Source organism: Acomys minous (genome assembly GCF_964271855.1).
Source record: "Acomys minous genome assembly, chromosome: 8".
In the NCBI taxonomy this organism is placed as follows: Eukaryota; Metazoa; Chordata; class Mammalia; order Rodentia; family Muridae; genus Acomys; species Acomys minous.
Genome location: NC_140489.1, coordinates 96,722,198 through 96,738,932, shown reverse-complemented (window position 1 = coordinate 96,738,932; position 16,735 = coordinate 96,722,198). Strand labels below are relative to the sequence as shown.

Here is a 16,735-nt window from a genome sequence, read left to right as displayed (position 1 = left end):
TCAAGCCAAAGCTATATAAATTGTTAAGTTAAGGGAAATGTACATGCTTATCAGATGCAGTCTTATTGACAGAACAGTTTGTTGGTCTTATGTAAAGTCATTGGGAAGTTTGATTTAGGTTGAATTGGCTACATATACAAAAATAAGTTCAGTCCTTAAGCATGGTTTGTATTGATTATAGAGGCAAGAATGCATTACTGTCTTTCTTCGGTTCATTGGCAGGCTGCTGGTGGACTGACTTTGAAATTGTAACTACTACTTCTGACTTTCAGAGATGAAATGATTGCCATCAGTATTTGTGACTGTTGTTTTGATGGGATATCAGGATATTTGTTGTAGCTGTCAGAAATCAGGACATTACCTTTTTGGTGGACTTAATACCTTTTGCTCTGTATAAGCTGTATAATCAAATATCTTGAACAAAATAGAGCAGAAGCAGTTCATGCTTGTCTCCTACTTTGCTTTCTTTACTCTTATTTTCTTTGCTTGAATCATCTAGCTCTTCTCTTGACTACTAGTCTCATTTCAGTGACCACATAAACACTGATTTCTCAATGTTTGTTTTCATATAATTCTTAGTTGCTTTGTAAGGACAGTGACTCATTTTGTTTCAAATAGAAAAAATGTCTTTAAAGGCTTGCAGTTCATATACTGTTATTTCTTGCAAACTTGTTCCCTAGTTTTCTTACAAAGTAAAAATTTTAAATTTTTAAATAAAAAAATATTCTTACTGAGTTAATGAATCATTCTTAAGCATTACAGTTTTATAGTAGCTAATATATTACCATATTATTTGTGTCTACACTAGACCCATATATTGGTAGTCATTACATGTGAGTAAGTGTCCTGCCAGTTCATTGGTAGATAGCCTTGAGTTTTGCTTCAAGTTTAGTCAATAAGGCCACTGATATCATGAACACTCTTGTCTTTGATGATGATCAGTACTAAGCAGGATATGGTGATGTACAAGTACTTGGGAAGCTGAGGCAAGACATGAATTTGACCAGTTAGCTACAAACTGAGACTGTCTCAATTTAACAAAAGCAAATCCATATCTGAATGATATTGTGTCTTAATAGCATCAGAAAAAGTATGGTATAGTAACTGTAGGTAAATAGAAGATTTTAAAGATAATGACAGCTTTTAAGTCTTGGGCTTGTCTCCTTTTATAATTTAATGGTAGTTGATCTCGGATATAAAACTAGTGACTTTTTCTTTCTTTTGGTGGGCTGTATGGCATTTAGGTCCAGCAGTGGTTCCACCACAGTATTACGGTGTTCCATGGGGGGTGTATCCAGCCAATTTATTTCAGCAACAAGCTGCAGCTGCGGCAAACAACACAGCCAATCAGCAAGCAGCATCACAAGCTCAGCCTGGACAGCAGCAGGTAGGCCTTTCTTTCTTTATGAATAATAACCCAAGGATTCTTTAAATTCTCTGAGTTTCTGTTTTTAAAAGATATCTGTTTCCTTGGTAGATAGCATAGTACTTAGTATATAGTTGATTCATAACTACTTCCTGACTTTTATTTTAATTTTCTAATCTTCATTTAAAAGTTTAGTGTGGTCAGGGAGTGGTGGTGCACACCTTTAATCTCCCAGCACTGGGAGGCAGAGGCAGGTGGATCTCTGAGTTCAAGGCCAGCCTGGTCTACAAAGTGAGTCCCAGGACAGCCAAGGTTACACAGAGAAACCTTGTCTCAGAAAAACAAAACAAAAAAACTCCAAACAAGAAAGGTTTCTTGTGTTCTATTTCTGTCATTTTGCTTTCTTCAAATGTCTAGCAATTTTAAAGCTTAAAAGTTAATAATAACACCTGAAGTGGTTCTTGATATTTCTAACGCCCACTACCACCAGGAAGCTGAAGCCAGCCCATCATGAATAGTGAGGCCTTGCTTCAAGAAACAACAAAATACACATTCTTGTTGTCCGTATCAAAGAGCTTGCTCCTTCATTTGTCTTCAGATGTTTAAGCTGTTCCATAATATCATTTTGTTTAGTACAAGGAGACATTTAAGTGCATTATATTTTTAGTCAAGAAAAGGTAAAACATTTCACTACAGATTACCTTTAATTTCCCAAATAGTATTAATTAGGTGGAGGGTTTTGTTTGTTTGTTTTTCATTTTTGGCAGAACTTTACTATATAGCCATGGAGGCCTCAAACTCACAGAGACAAGTCTGTGCCTCCAGAGATTAATTTTTGAAAAGGCTTAAAATGAAATAATCTTAGTAAATGTAAATACAATGTTGATAAATAACAATTCTGGCTGCTATGTTCAACTTATTTCTATGAAAGCAACCTAGTAAATTCCTTGTTGCTTGCTTGGTAGTTTTTGCTATATATTTTCTTTAATATTTTTTAATGCTATATTGATACTCTGTGGAAGCTATTATTTATCTCAGCCTTTTGTATATCATGTAGCATCGTTTAACCTGTATCTTTAGTCATATGCTGCTGAAGTGTGTTATGTGTATGTGAACTTAGATGAATCCAGTCTGCCCTGAATTGTTTGGATATTTATAAAATGTAATTTAATCATGGTTGTATCTTATTACTTTAAGAGCTTTTTACCTTATTTTGAAGTTACTTTGTCGTTTTTCACACTGCCGTTTCATGTTTAAATGAGTTCTTATTCTTTTGCTAGACTTTCCTGAATTCTTTTTTTTTGAGGGGGGGTGGGGTTTCTGTTTTGTTTTGTGCTTGGCATCACATAAAAGTGGATTGCCTTAAATTTCAGTTTTTGGCCTTAGAAATTAAATAAAGTTAAGTCTTTAGCTATTTCCCCTTTAGTTGCCTCTTTTAAAGGCAGAATAGTGCCTTAGTAAAGCATAAATACTAGAGGTAACTTTTACCCAAAACCTTGAATCTTCATGTTGCTTTATAGATTGTTATAGTTGTCAAGAATCAGTAGTCTGGGTTTGTTTGTTTGTTTTTTAATGGTAAAAACATCATAACTTTTCACAGTAAATCTACATTTCATTCTTCAGGAGAATATCCAGAGTCTACTTGTGATAAGCACACATTTGTGTTAAGATGGTTGTTTTGTTATTATATTGCTTTTAACAGAGTAATTTGTCCTTTCTAGGTCCTTCGTCCTGGAGCAGGACAGCGTCCTATTACTCCCAGTCAGGGGCAGCAAGGGCAGCAGGCAGAGTCACTTGCAGCAGCTGCAGCTGCAAACCCAACTTTGGCTTTCGGTCAGGGTCTTGCTGCTGGCATGCCAGGTATATAAGTAGTTGGGGAGATGGTGTTTGCTTGCTTGAGTGTTTTCAGATGTGGGGTGGTAGTAGCTCAAAAGATTTAAAATAGTAAATGAGGAGTCAGAGTCTTTGTTTTGCCTGCTTGTTAATACATTATTGAAAACTCAGATCTAAGCTGGGCAGTGATGGTGCATGCTTTTAATCCATGCACTTGGGAAGCAGAGACAAGCAGATCTCTTGAGTGAGTTTGAGGCCATACAAAACTGATAAAAACAAAAGCTAAAAAAACCTCAGATCCAGATACTAATACTTGAAATTAAGTGTTTTTGTGAAACCCAGTTTTGGGAACAACAGAAATATATCAGAATTGTCACATGTAGTTATCTAATATTAGAGAAATTTACTTATCACCAAAAGCCAGGAGGTGGAGCTGGGAAGACAGATGACTGGTGAAGAGAAGATGTTGTTCCTCTAGAGGTTCCCAGTTTGAATACTGGCATACATGGTCTCTCACTACAATGTAATTTGAGTTCCAGGACACACAGCGCCCTCTGCTGCCATCTACTGGCATGAGGCAGGCATGCAGTATACAGATGTGCATGCAAAACCTATATACCTTTTTTTTTTTTAAAGAGAAGACTCTATAGAATCCCATGTTAATAAACTGGGAAATATAGACTGATTAAATTTACAGTTTTATGTTTATCTTTGTTTCATTGTAAATGCCAGATCTATCTTAAAAATTAGATCAAAATTAGAAGCAATAGCTCCTTTTTTCCCCCTCATAGCCACATCTATTCTTAACAGGTGCTTTTAGAACCCAGTCACTTTTTTGTTTCCATCAGTTGGCCTGTCCAGCCTTACATATTGCCTGGATTAGCTTTCCATATATCTAGTAGTTCATCTTTACATTTTTCTGTCCTTACAGAGAGGTTCTGTCCTTAGAGCCTATATTCTACAGATTATCTAGACTGTAAGAGATTAAGTTGACTCCATTCGTCTCATGATTGATCCTCTAATGGTTTCCTCTACGGAGTAGAAGCCCGAGTCCTTACAGTAGGCTCTTGTTGCCTAATTGGCTAACTCTTCTTTTTTTCTTTTCTTTTTGTTTAGTTTTGGTTTTTCAAGACAGAGTTTCTCTGTGTAGCCTTGGTTGTCCTGGAGCCACTCTGTAGATCAGCCTGGCCTCAAACTCACAGCGACCCACCTGCCTCTGCCTCCTGAGTGCTGAGATTAAAGCTGTGTGCTGCCACAACCCAGCATTAGAGGCTTATTTTCTGTTCCACTATTAGGAGAGTGCTTCTTGCTGAAATCTTTCTGGCTTGACCTCTCAATTTCTTTTGGTGTTTTTTTGTCATAGGACATTGTGTTACAGAGAAGTTTTTTTTTTTTTTAATTATTTACATTGTTGACCCTGCTGTCACTAGCTAGTGCTACTAATCTAGTATGTCTTTAGCTTCTCTCCCTTCAGTTCTTAAAACTCTTTGCCATATTCTTTTACTTTTTAAAAAAGGTTTATTACCTGTGTGTGCACAGGTGCCTATGGATGCCAGAAGGGATGTGTGTTTCCAACTGCTGAGACACCTTTCTAGCCCATCTTTTACTTACTGTTTATTGTTAGAAAATAATTTCCTTGAGAACAGAGGTATTTCTCTTAGTTCTTCCTACTTGGTGTTGTAGTGGTTACTTTATAAGTATGCCAGGTGGGTAAGTGTATAAACGATAAAATAGGGAGGGGGAGAAAAACATGAAGCAAGGAAGCAGTACACCCTGTGGTGATAAGAAACATGTTGTCCTTAGGAAATTTGAAATGACTAGGCAAATTGCTCTTGGGGATTTATATGCATCATTTAAGTATAGTTTAGGGGTTTTTGTTGTTGTCTGTTTGTTTGATTTTTGCAACCTAGTATCTGAATGGGGTAGTCTTTAGTTTTGAATTCAGGTGTTAAATAGACAGTATTCTTTAGTTGTTTGTTTGTTTGTTTAAGCATGTATTCATTTAGTTGCAGCATGGAGAACAAGTGTGTAGGGATCAAAAGACAACTTATAGGAGAATTCTGCTTATAGAACTCAGGCAATCAGGCTTAGCAGGAATCACCTTTACTTGCTGAGCCTTCTTGTGAGCTGGACCATAGTGCTTTTGAGTGGGAGTACTATTTGAGTCTTGAGTTTAGGACCATTGTGTGCACCATAGAGCACTGTTGACTGGCTTCTACATCTTAGCATAGTTCATTAATGTGAACTGAATTTGCCTATATTTGAAGTCACTTTACTCTTATAGTTTTACTATGTATGGTTGTAATAAATATAGCTCAGAACTGCTGTGTTAGTGTAGTTTGGTATGTCCCATGTTTTATAACTTACTAACATGAGAGGCTGTTGATACATACATTTTTATAGATAGTTGTTAAGTTCTTGTCACTATAAGACAAACCTTAACCTAGTTTCAGGAGAGAATTAAATCTTATTGCCCCAAAATATGTTATTCATGGTTACCTTTTCCTGTGTCTCTGGAAAATATTATGTACTGTCCTTGGGAAAATTAATAAAATTGTCATGAGTTGTTTTGTGTGTTTTTTTGGTTCAGAGGAGGAATTTCCTTGAGAAAGGCTGCTTAGAGGTGAACTTCACTTTCCTGTATTTTTAAGTAATGTGAAAATGTTGTCTTCCTCACATACAAACCTACAATAAAATAAAATGCCTATTATAAAGAATGAAAATCCCCAATTGTTCAGTTTTACCAATGGAGACTCAGGAGCCAGATGCCAACAGCCCAGGAGGAAAAAACCAAAAGCCAAAGAGCTCTTCTTTCCCACACTATCTTAAATACTCTTCTCTCAAAGTCTCTCCTAATCTTTAATCCTTGTCAGCTGGTTTCTTGCTCCATCTCTTGACCTAGGGTTAACTTTATTAAATCCTGTGTATAGAAAGCTTTTGGATTAAAGGTGAGTGTGAGGACTGAGCCACACCATAATCATCTGTTTACCATAGACAGAAAGTTCTTGGCTTAACGGTGTCTATTAGGGCTGAAGCACACCAAACAAGAAACAGGTTTTTACAGTTCACAATCACAGGCTTCATAATGGCATCAAATATCCTGCAACAAATGTCTGTGTGAGAAACGTTTTCCCCTCAAGACAGGGTTTCTCTGTGTAGCCTTGGCTGTCCTGAACTCACTTTGTAGACCAGGCTGGCCTTGAACTCAGCAGTCTACCTGCCTCTGCATCCGAAGTGCTAGGACTAAAAGCATGCGCCACCACACCTGGCCTCTGTCTGAAAATCTTTACAGATAGACTCTTAGGAGTCTTTTGTGGGGGTGGGGGTGGTGTTTTGCCTGTATGTCTGTGAGAAGGTGTCAGATCCCCTGGAACTGGAGTTACAAACAGTTGTGAGCTACCATATGGGTGCTGGGAATTGAACTCTAGAAGAACAGACAGTGCTCATAACCACTGAGCCATTTCTCCAGCCCACTCTTAGAAATCTTAAGTTTTCTGATTTTATTATGTTTTGAATTTTTAAAAAACTTTTGAGAGGGCAGTTGAAACAAGTTCTCATTTGTGTACCTTTAGCTCTTAGCTGTCCTATAACTCACTATGTGGACCATGCTGGCATCTAACTCACAGAACCTTCTAAAAGATACTTATTTTTAGCCAGCCATTGGTAGCCCACACCTTTAGTCCCAGCATTCGGGAGGCAGAGGCAGTTGGATCTCTGAGTTTAAAGCCAGCCTGGTCTATAGAGTAAATTTCAGGACAGCCAGGACCACACAGAGAAACCTTGTCTTGAACACCCTCCTCTCCCCCTCTCCCCACCCCCGCCCCTGCCCCTCCCAAAAAAATTTATTTTGCACGTATGAGTTTTTTGCCTACCTGTATTTGTTGGATGCCTTCAAAGTGGCCATAAACTGCCATGTGTTGGGAACTGAATCTGTATTTCATAAGAACAAAGAGTGCTCTTAGCATCTGAACCATTTCTCTGACCCCCATGTTAAAGATTTTACTGCATGCTTACAAGTAAAATTCTAAGGGAATGTTGATAGTAAGGTACTTGATCTAATAAGCTTTTTTTTTTTTAGCAGTGTTCTAAATCACTTTCTAGCTACTCTCTTCATAATTGACCAAATGGTGATATTTCCAATATTTAGGTCTTAGTATCCTGTAGCTTCTGTCTTAAGGAAATAACTCATTTCATAATCTGTAAATAAAAAACATTGCTGATAAAGGTAACCTCCATAAAATTTTTGAGAATGTTTACCTTTTTAAAAAATACATTTTAGGCCAGGCTTGGTGGTGCATGCCTTTAATCCCAGCACTTGGGAGGCAGAGGCAAGTGGATCACTGTGAGTTCAAGGCCAGCCCGGCCTACAATACAAAGCGACTCCAGGACAGCCGTGACTACACAGAGAAACCCTGTCTCGAACCCCCCCCAAATGTATGTATGTATGTATTAGAATACCTTAGGTGTGGTTTTCCATGGTCACTATTCAAAACTTTGGTAGTAATAGGATAAAATAGTTGACAAAACAGAAATATAAGGGAATGTAAGTATGGTGTAAAATCTTACACTGCAAAGTGTTTTCATTAATAAATTCCCATTTTAATGTTATCTAGGCTATCAAGTACTAGCTCCAACTGCCTATTATGATCAGACTGGTGCCTTAGTGGTTGGCCCTGGAGCAAGAACTGGCCTTGGAGCTCCAGTACGATTAATGGCTCCAACACCTGTCTTAATTAGTTCAGCAGCTGCACAAGCTGGTAAGTGTAACTGCCAGTTTTAGAGATTTTAGTTACTTTTCTGGTGTTCAGTGTTTTTTTTTTTTATTAAATTAAATGAGTATATATTCTTTTCTGGGTAGTTTCAAGAACTCTGGAATTTATTTTGCAGCAGCAGCAGCAGCAGCTGGAGGAACTGCAAATAGTCTTACAGGCAGCACAAATGGTCTATTTCGGCCAATTGGCACTCAGCCACCGCAGCAGCAGCAGCAACAGCAGCCGAGCACTAACCTGCAGTCTAACTCATTTTATGGGAGCAGCTCTTTGACTAATAGCTCCCAGAGCAGCTCTTTATTTTCTCATGGTCCTGGCCAACCTGGAAGTGCATCTCTTGGCTTTGGAAGTGGTAGCTCTTTGGGAGCTGCGATAGGCTCAGCCCTCAGTGGATTTGGCTCGTCAGGTAAGTCTGTTTTAAAAACGAGTATACTTTGCTAAGTGTATTTGAGGTATTTGAATTTTAATATAAAGAGAAGCAGTAATAATACAGGAGGGATAGGAATAAAATATGAGGCTTTTAGTTTAATTTTACAGAATTCCTGCTATCTTCCAGGCATTTATCAATGTTTAGCTCATTCCAGCAGCCATACTCCTCTGCCCCTGGCTTTTAAGAATTTAATTCTCTCGTTTTTACTAATTACTAGCTCTTCCTTATTCTCTGTAATGTTGGAGGAGGTAAATACTTAGCCATTCTAAAATTTGGATAATCTTAAAACAGTCATTATTGAGTGGTACATTCTTACTAGGTTTGGGTAGCTGATTATGGTTTTCTGTATTTGACCTTATAGCTAAATAAATATATCTTGAATCACTAAACAATCCCATAAGAAACTACCAGAATACGTTAATACTTTTAGACTTTTTCATTAAAATTAGTGTAATAGATTGTCTTTACTTGGCTTAAGAAACAATAATTTTAAAACAGCCTCACATTAAGTAAGGACAGTTTACCCCAATTCTGTTGATATAATTGACAGTGCCTACAAGAGGGCATTTAGACCTCAAAGGATTTTTTTCTATGATCTAAAATCCTTAACACTTACATTTAATACTCCAGAATCCTTATTCATTTTCCATCAGTTTCTTTACCACTTCAGATTCTTTTCTGATGTGGAAAATGAGAATGGGTCTGGGGGTGTAGCTCAGTTGGTAGAATGCTTGCCTAGCATTTACAAAGCCCTAGGTTTGATCTTTAGCACATCATAAACTGGGTGTGGTAATTCAAGTTCATTAATTCCAATACTTGACAGGCATTACAAAAGTAATGCCATTTTCCTTATGGATCTTCAACAAATACTCATCTTTGTTAGTAGGAATGACCTAGAACAGCTATAAACTTGAGGGAATAAAAGGCACTTTCAGTTCTAAGAAATATAATAAAGGAATGCCATACTTGCCTAACAAAATTTTCTAAATAATGAGCACAACTTAGGACAAATCTGGTGAATTTGGAGATTGTATTCACTCTTTAAAAAATTTTTTTTTTCATTTTATTTTATGTGTATGGGTGTTGTGCCTGCATGTATGTCTTTGCACCACATGTGTGCAGTGCCCTCGGAGGCCAGAAGAGGGCAACAGATCCTCTGTGACAAGAATTATGGTTGTAAGCCACCACTTGGATGCTGGGTTTAAAACCTGTGTCCCCTGGAGGAGCATCCAGCAATCTTAGACACTGAGCCAACTCCTCTGCCCAGTCCTTTAAATTTTCTACTTTTTTTTTTGTTCCTCTATGTCCAGATGTTGCACTCGTTGAGACTTATCCTTTGATTCTAATGCAGTTGAGACAATATCCCCCAATCCCAGGTGTTCTAAGCAAAACTGATAGAACATACACCTTAAAATAGAAATATCCTGGACATAACTACTTTTTAATTACAGATGTTGTCCCCTTATAATCAGGGGTGGAAGGGGAGCTTTGATAAACCCACTCCATACTCCTTTTCTCTAATATATGTTATTGATGCTCTGGTGCAGATTTCTAAGTCACTCTACTTAGTTCTTCTTTTAGATTCCCATTTGTCCCAGAGTTAGAAGAATTTTCTCTTACTTTAAGGCACTGGTCTCAGAACTAACCTTCATGCCTCACTCACTTTTGAGTATCACATGCTGAATTCTGATTCCTTGTCTGGGAAATAGCTATTTTATCTTGCTTTTAGGAACATTAGGACTAGACATAGCTCAGGGTTAGAGTAGTTGTCTAGCATGTATTAGGCCCTGGATTCAATTCATAGTACCATGGAAAACTGAAATTAAAAATTTAGATTAATAATTACAAAATAGGGAGCATTATACTTGACACCTATAACAGCCTCTAAATAATCAAATTTCATCTCCATTTTCCCCTCTGGACAATTGGTGAGAGTCCATTCAGGTGCTATACATATGTATTCCTAAACCTGTTACTGCCATGCCACTTATAGGTGGACGCTAAAAGAAGTAGTTGTCTGTTTTTACATAGATTTCCTTACCCATATGATAGTTTTATTTTTGAGTAGTAGTAAACACCCCAATTTATAATACACTTGACCAGGGAGTGGTAGCTACTCTAATGTAGCAATTAAGTCATCTTTTCTATGATCTGTTATTTCTAGAGTGATTTTTTTCATTGAAAGTTTGTGATTTAATATTTTATGCATAGTTGATGAGTGAGTAGTGATTCCAGCTTTGCCTGGCTTCTTAGTATTTTAGGTACATTTTGTTTGTTAGTGTTGCAGGTAATTTATGTACAGAACAAAATTTAACGAGCTTATATTTTGAAGTAATTAGTGAATTTTTCTAAATAAGATTTATATTGTTTTTATGTTTGTTTTTGTTTTTTAGAGGAATATATTGCATGTGTCATTGCCAGCTTATTTTGGTTGTTTGCAAAAGGAATGATAATGCTGCTCTCAACAGAAAGCTTGTGTCTTTTTCCTTATCAGCCAAATTTCTTATTAAAATAAATAGGAGTCTTAGATAAATAGAATATGTAATATATATTTCAGTCAATCATGTTGACAGTGTCCTTTTAAATTAGAATATTTTATATAGGATATATTGACAATTTTGCCAACACCAACTCAAAAAGATTGATTATTTAAGGCTTAATTTAGTTTTACTGTTGAAGTTCATATAGCTTCCTTGCTGATTCTAACTATCATATAGAAGATCTTAACATGGGAAATTTTCCATAAGACATGATCAGCATTATAAAAACTGCATTGAATGCTATGAAAGTCAAATAATACATTATAATCTTTTGCCTGGTACAGTGTCATAAGCCATGTCCCCTTCCTTTCTGTATAGGTGTTTGAATTTGACAAAACCAGGATAATCATGGTTCCTGTCTGTTACAAGCTCATCTTGGTTTACTTATTATGTTCTCCAATTGTTTTCTTTAATCCATACCGGGTTTGACCTACTTATGTGTATGACTTGCTTACATATGACTTGCAATATAAAACCAAGATTTAATAGACTTTACAATTCCTTGGAAAGAATTGCCATATTGGTCCGAATATAGAGCTTGTCCTTAGGAGGGAGGCTAAAAAATATTGCGTGGCCTGGTGGTGGTGGCGTAAGCCTTTAATCCCAGCACTCAGGAGGCGGAGGCAGGCAGATGTCTGAGTTCAAGGCCAAGCCTGGTCTACAGAGCAAGTTCCAGCACAGCCAGAACTTCACAAAGAAACCCTGTCTCAAAACAAACAAACAAACAAACAAACAAAAAAAAAACAAAAGAAAAGACAGGAGGGGGGAAAAAAGAAATGTTATATGAAACTCTCTAATATATAAAAGGTATTTGGCTAAAAGAGATGGATACTTCAGTGTAAGGACATGTATTTGAAAATATTGGTCTTGAGATGGGGTTTGGGACATCACTTTTATAGACTCAGTGAAGGATTTGATTGTCTACATGCGTGCTACTCTCCATCCAGATCTTGGATTGTTCTTCTGAGCATGCACGTGTAACTAGTTCAGGCATTGGAGGGACCATCTAACTTTAATAAGGAGCTCAGGAGGCCAGTTCTGGAATCTTTTTTAAAAATGAGGGTCCTGGGGGGTAAAGAAGTAAAGGTGTGGTATTTAGTTTAGTAAAGAGAGGCATTAATTTCCGAAGAGAAAGTTGGGGGTTGGGGATCTTTTTGTTTAACAAGTTATGTGAACAACACTGAGAAGATAGCATATTCGGGCCAATATGGACTTAACGGGCTTCATTTTGAACTCAGCTAAAAATCCAAATCAGATATGACTGGTGAGGGAAATTTATAAATATTCCATTTATTAAGATAATCTTTTTCTTTTCTTTTTATTTTATTTTATTTTTGACATTGAGTTGAAATCTTAAACAACAACAACAGGTTCCAGATATTAGAATAATACCAAAGCAAACATTATTTGAATTTAATCTTTACTATGTCCTAAAATAGACAACTTTGCAATTCAGATCATACCAGGGTATTAAAGCACAGTAATCATATGTGTCTGTGGTAAAATATGTGTGAAATAATGAAACATATGACTGCTCTGTTAAGGATTTGCTTATTTATTGGGGTGCATTTATACCCTTTTATGATTAGTAAGTTGTTATATATAGTTATCACAGTAATTATCTTCTCCATAATGTTTCTAAAAATAATTATTGTGATCACTTCTATTATTGCCCAGCAAGAGTTGGGGATAGGTTTTATTCAGTTAACACTGTATGTAATTAGGGTTTTTTTTATTTCTTCTTCAGTTGGCAGTTCTGCAAGTAGTAGTGCCACAAGGAGAGAGTCTCTATCTACTAGCTCTGACTTGTACAAAAGATCTAGTAGCAGCCTAGCACCCATAGGGCAACCATTTTACAATAGTCTGGGATTTTCCTCCTCTCCAAGTCCAATAGGCATGCCTCTGCCAAGCCAAACTCCAGGACATTCACTTACGCCACCGCCATCACTTTCATCACATGGATCCTCATCCAGTTTGCATTTAGGTAAAAAAAAACCCAAAACCCTTTTTATTTGTATGTATACATGTATGTGTGTTTGTGTGTGTGTTTTAATATATGTAAAATATTGAATGTTGGATAAAACATGCCAAATTGCTTTTGCTTTTAGATACTAGCCTTTTGAAAAAGTTCTACTTTCCTGAAATTCAAAGTGAGGGTCTAATGTACAGTAAGGTAAAGACCCTCTTTTGTATCTTATGTTCTTTTTATGACATACAATGGTGTGTTTTTTCTTGTCTGTGCTTTTGATTTGTGTGTTCTAGAGCATCTGAAAAGTCAACTATATACATGATAGTGAAAACTTTAATATCAAGTTTTTGAACACTGTAAGAAGACATTAGTTATATAGTGATGGGATGTAAATAATTTAGTTTAGAACAGTGGCCATTTTACCAAGAGGTTATACCAGAGAATATCAGTTAATGTGTGTGCATTAGAGAAGTTGATTGACTTCTCCTTTTGAATATGCTAAAGGGAAAAAATGTTTTGAGCGTGGTGTATTCCTACAGGTGAAGCATTTAGAACTTTTATTTCTATTTAAAAATTATCCTTATCTCCAGATTATTAAATTGGTGGTTACCCTTTATTCCTCTGTAGGAAGCATTTGTTCATAAGGAAAACAGAACATTTTGAAGGATTTTGAGACATTACAGGCTGTATATGAATCCTTATCTCAAAAAAAATCTGCCATTAAAATTAGGCTTCAACTTTTGTGATTTTTTTTTTTTTTAAAGTACAACTGAAACTAAAGGGTTCTGTTGCTGGCTTTATGTGCTTGAAAATATTTAAAGTATTTTGTGATTTCAAAAAAAGTAACATTGTTATTATAAATAGACTATATATGTTAGTAATCCTCTTTTACTCTCCCCAATATATGGATATATGATTCTTTTCAAGCTCATTTGATAGAGTAAATGTCTTTATAACAAAGGTATTTGTTGGCAGTCATCATTATTTTAATTTATGTTGTTTCGTGGTGAGCTAGATTCTTTTTTTTTTTTTTTTTTTAAAGAAGACTCGGGTCCTGAATCCCAAATTCTGAAATTTTTGCTCTTTTGAATATGATGGATATGTACTGGATATGTACCAGTTTGTATATTCAGATGCAATCCTGAGGTCTGCCTTGCAGCACTATTCATAGACTTAGCAAACTTACCTAGTTTATAGCCTAAGCCTCCATTATCAACTTTCTTAGTCACAAGAGCTATTTGGTTTCTTCTATTGTTTCGAGACACCTCTCTACTATACTACATGCCTTTGAAATGTACGCAGAAGTTTGGGATGTCAGAACCGTAAAAATGAGCTGGGTGTGGTGGCGCAGGCCTTTTATCCCAACACTCAAGGAAGCAAAGGCAGGAAGAACAATGTGAGTTCGTTGCAGCCTAGTCTTCAAAGAGTCCAAGACAGCTAAGGTTACACAGAGAAACCCTGTCTTGAAAAACAAAAACAAACAAAAGAACCATAAAAATACCTGGCACACACCTTTAATCCTAGGGAGAGGCAGATGGATCTCTGAGTTCCAGGCAAACCTGGTCTACAGACCTAGTTCCAGGATAGCCAGAGCTACACAGAGAAACCCTGTCTTAAACCAAAAACAAAAGGGAGTGGGTGGGAAAACCATAAAAATAAGTATAACCCAATAGTTTTGTGTTTGTTAAAATTATCTTTGTTGTGTCCTGTCATCTTTCATAGGTAAGTTGCAGATCAGGTTTTGTTAACTGTTTCTGCGTGTGTTTGTTTGCTTAGAGCCTTTGTAAACGGACTCATTCTATATGACTTGCTAAGAAATTGAATATAAGTGACTTTTCAGGTGTCTGTAATTACACTAGACTCTGGATGTGTGTTTTTCTTCTTTAGACAGTAAAGAACCCGGCCTAATTACTTAAGACAAGGAATTGGAGTCAGTTGTGGGAAATAGTCACATCCCAGCAAGACTCCTGAGTTAGAGCCCAGTACTGTTGTACCTAAAGCATCGGCTGGACATCATATGTTCAGACTTGCTTCTGATGCAGTTAGTAATTACCTGTATTATCATCTTCGTAAGCTCCCAATTTCCCCTAGTTCTAGTCATAATACTGGCAATGTTTTCAACAAATTATTTCCTACCAAATTAAAAATAATTCAGATTTTATGATTTTATTCTTTATACCCTATTGATGAAAATAATCTATTCTTTATACTCTCATGACTGGATCATGATGCAAAGCTTCTATGCTTTGTGACAAAAAAATTATTTATAATTTGAAACAGGGTGTGGCTATCTGTGGCTGGCCTAACTAAAGTTTGCTGATAGACCAAACTGACTTCATATTAATGATATCTTTCTGCCCTTGCTGCCTCAGAACTATAGTGATTTTGAACTTTATATCATTGGGTTAGATTTATTTGTGAATCAGTATCAAGATTGCTGATATGTAAAATACCTTATGGAAGTAGAGTTTGCATATTTGGTTTTATATGTAAGTCATCTTACTTGGCCCACATAAGATTCTCTGGAAGGACATAGTAGCATGAGATTGTAATCCCGGCTACTTTGAGGGCCAAGGCAGGGATAGTCACAAATTAAGGATATTTATGGCACTTAGCGAGATTCCCTATATCAAAAAGAAAAAGCGTTTACTAGAATTGGTTGAAATTCATTTTAGGTTATTCTTGGCTAAGATTTGTAGTAATAAGCATACAACTGTTATAGTTGTCAGTGGTTCTTGGGATCCGCACTCCCAGAGTACTTAATGAGATGCTAGCTTTAAAACCCATCTCTCAGCCAAGCGTTGCTGCACATTCCTTTAATCCCAGCACTCGAGGGGCAGAGGCAGATGGATCAATGAGTTTGAGGCCAGCCTGGTCTACAAAGCGAGTCCAGACAGCCACGGCTACACAGAAGAACCCTGTCTCAAAAAAAAAAACGAAAACAAGCAAACAAACAAAACCCCATCTCTCTACAAAATAAATTTAAATTTAAAAAAAGGGGAAAAAAAGGATCTTTTTTGTTACACTAGCTGTATCAATTCCACAGAACTGCCAAAAAGCAATCTACTTGTAAAAAATTTTTTTCTTTTCAAAGAGAAAATATTTAATCGACGTATATTATTAGAATTGCTAAAGTCTCTTTTATTGGAGAACAATTCTAGTTCATAAGTTTTGAATATTTTTAAAATAAAAGAGCCCCCTAGATTTACAACCTGTGTTCGTAAGAATGAAGAATGAAAAATGATCTTAGCCTTCCAATATGTAGTATAAAACCAGGTTTCTTTTTCTAAAATACTATAACCACAACATTGTTATTATGCTTTAATTTCTTATTGACTGATTTTCTTGATTGGCTTAAATATCTTTGCAATCATTTTGTTTATGCCATGATCTAAATATATTGCCTTTGTTTAGTTTGTCTTTTCATTTATACTTGTTTACCCACCCCTATCCTTTTTCCCCTCTTTTCTTTTTCATTCATTTGTTGATGAAACCACCTTGTTGAATTTCTTACATTCTTGAGTTTGCTGATTGCTTCCTATATGGTGGTGGTAATCATGAGTTTTCTTTCTTGTATTTCCTGTAAATGGAACTCTATCTAGAAGCTTGGTTAGGTAGTAAGTGAGCTGATAGGCTTTTTTTTTTTTTTTTTTTTTTTTTTTTTGGCAAGATATGACTCTGGGTACCACAAAGTAGTGCAGTTCCAATATTATCATTCCTAATAAATGTATAAATTCTCTATGATACAATTTTCTTTAACTTTGAGGTTACTATAAAAGGCCATTCCTATAGTAGTTAGGATAATGCCTCATTCTCTTATTCTCTGAC

The 16,735-nt window shown here is 36.2% G+C and overlaps 1 protein-coding gene across 12 annotated transcripts in view; it reads left to right on the top strand.

Moving 5' to 3' along the window:
- PUM2 (pumilio RNA binding family member 2) overlaps window positions 1-16,735 on the top strand; it is a 77,957-nt gene that overhangs the window by 42,880 nt on the left and 18,342 nt on the right. For 9 of the 12 annotated variants that reach the window (XM_084793027.1, XM_084793029.1, XM_084793028.1 and 6 more), the window contains 5 exons: window positions 1,245-1,387; window positions 3,088-3,226; window positions 7,813-7,956; window positions 8,087-8,374; window positions 12,686-12,922. In XM_084793027.1, coding sequence (XP_084649153.1) covers window positions 1,245-1,387; window positions 3,088-3,226; window positions 7,813-7,956; window positions 8,087-8,374; window positions 12,686-12,922 — 951 coding nt within the window. The remainder of the gene's footprint in view (window positions 1-1,244; window positions 1,388-3,087; window positions 3,227-7,812; window positions 7,957-8,086; window positions 8,375-12,685; window positions 12,923-16,735) is intronic. The other 3 variants (XM_084793024.1, XM_084793022.1, XM_084793032.1) reach the window with 1 other exon arrangement.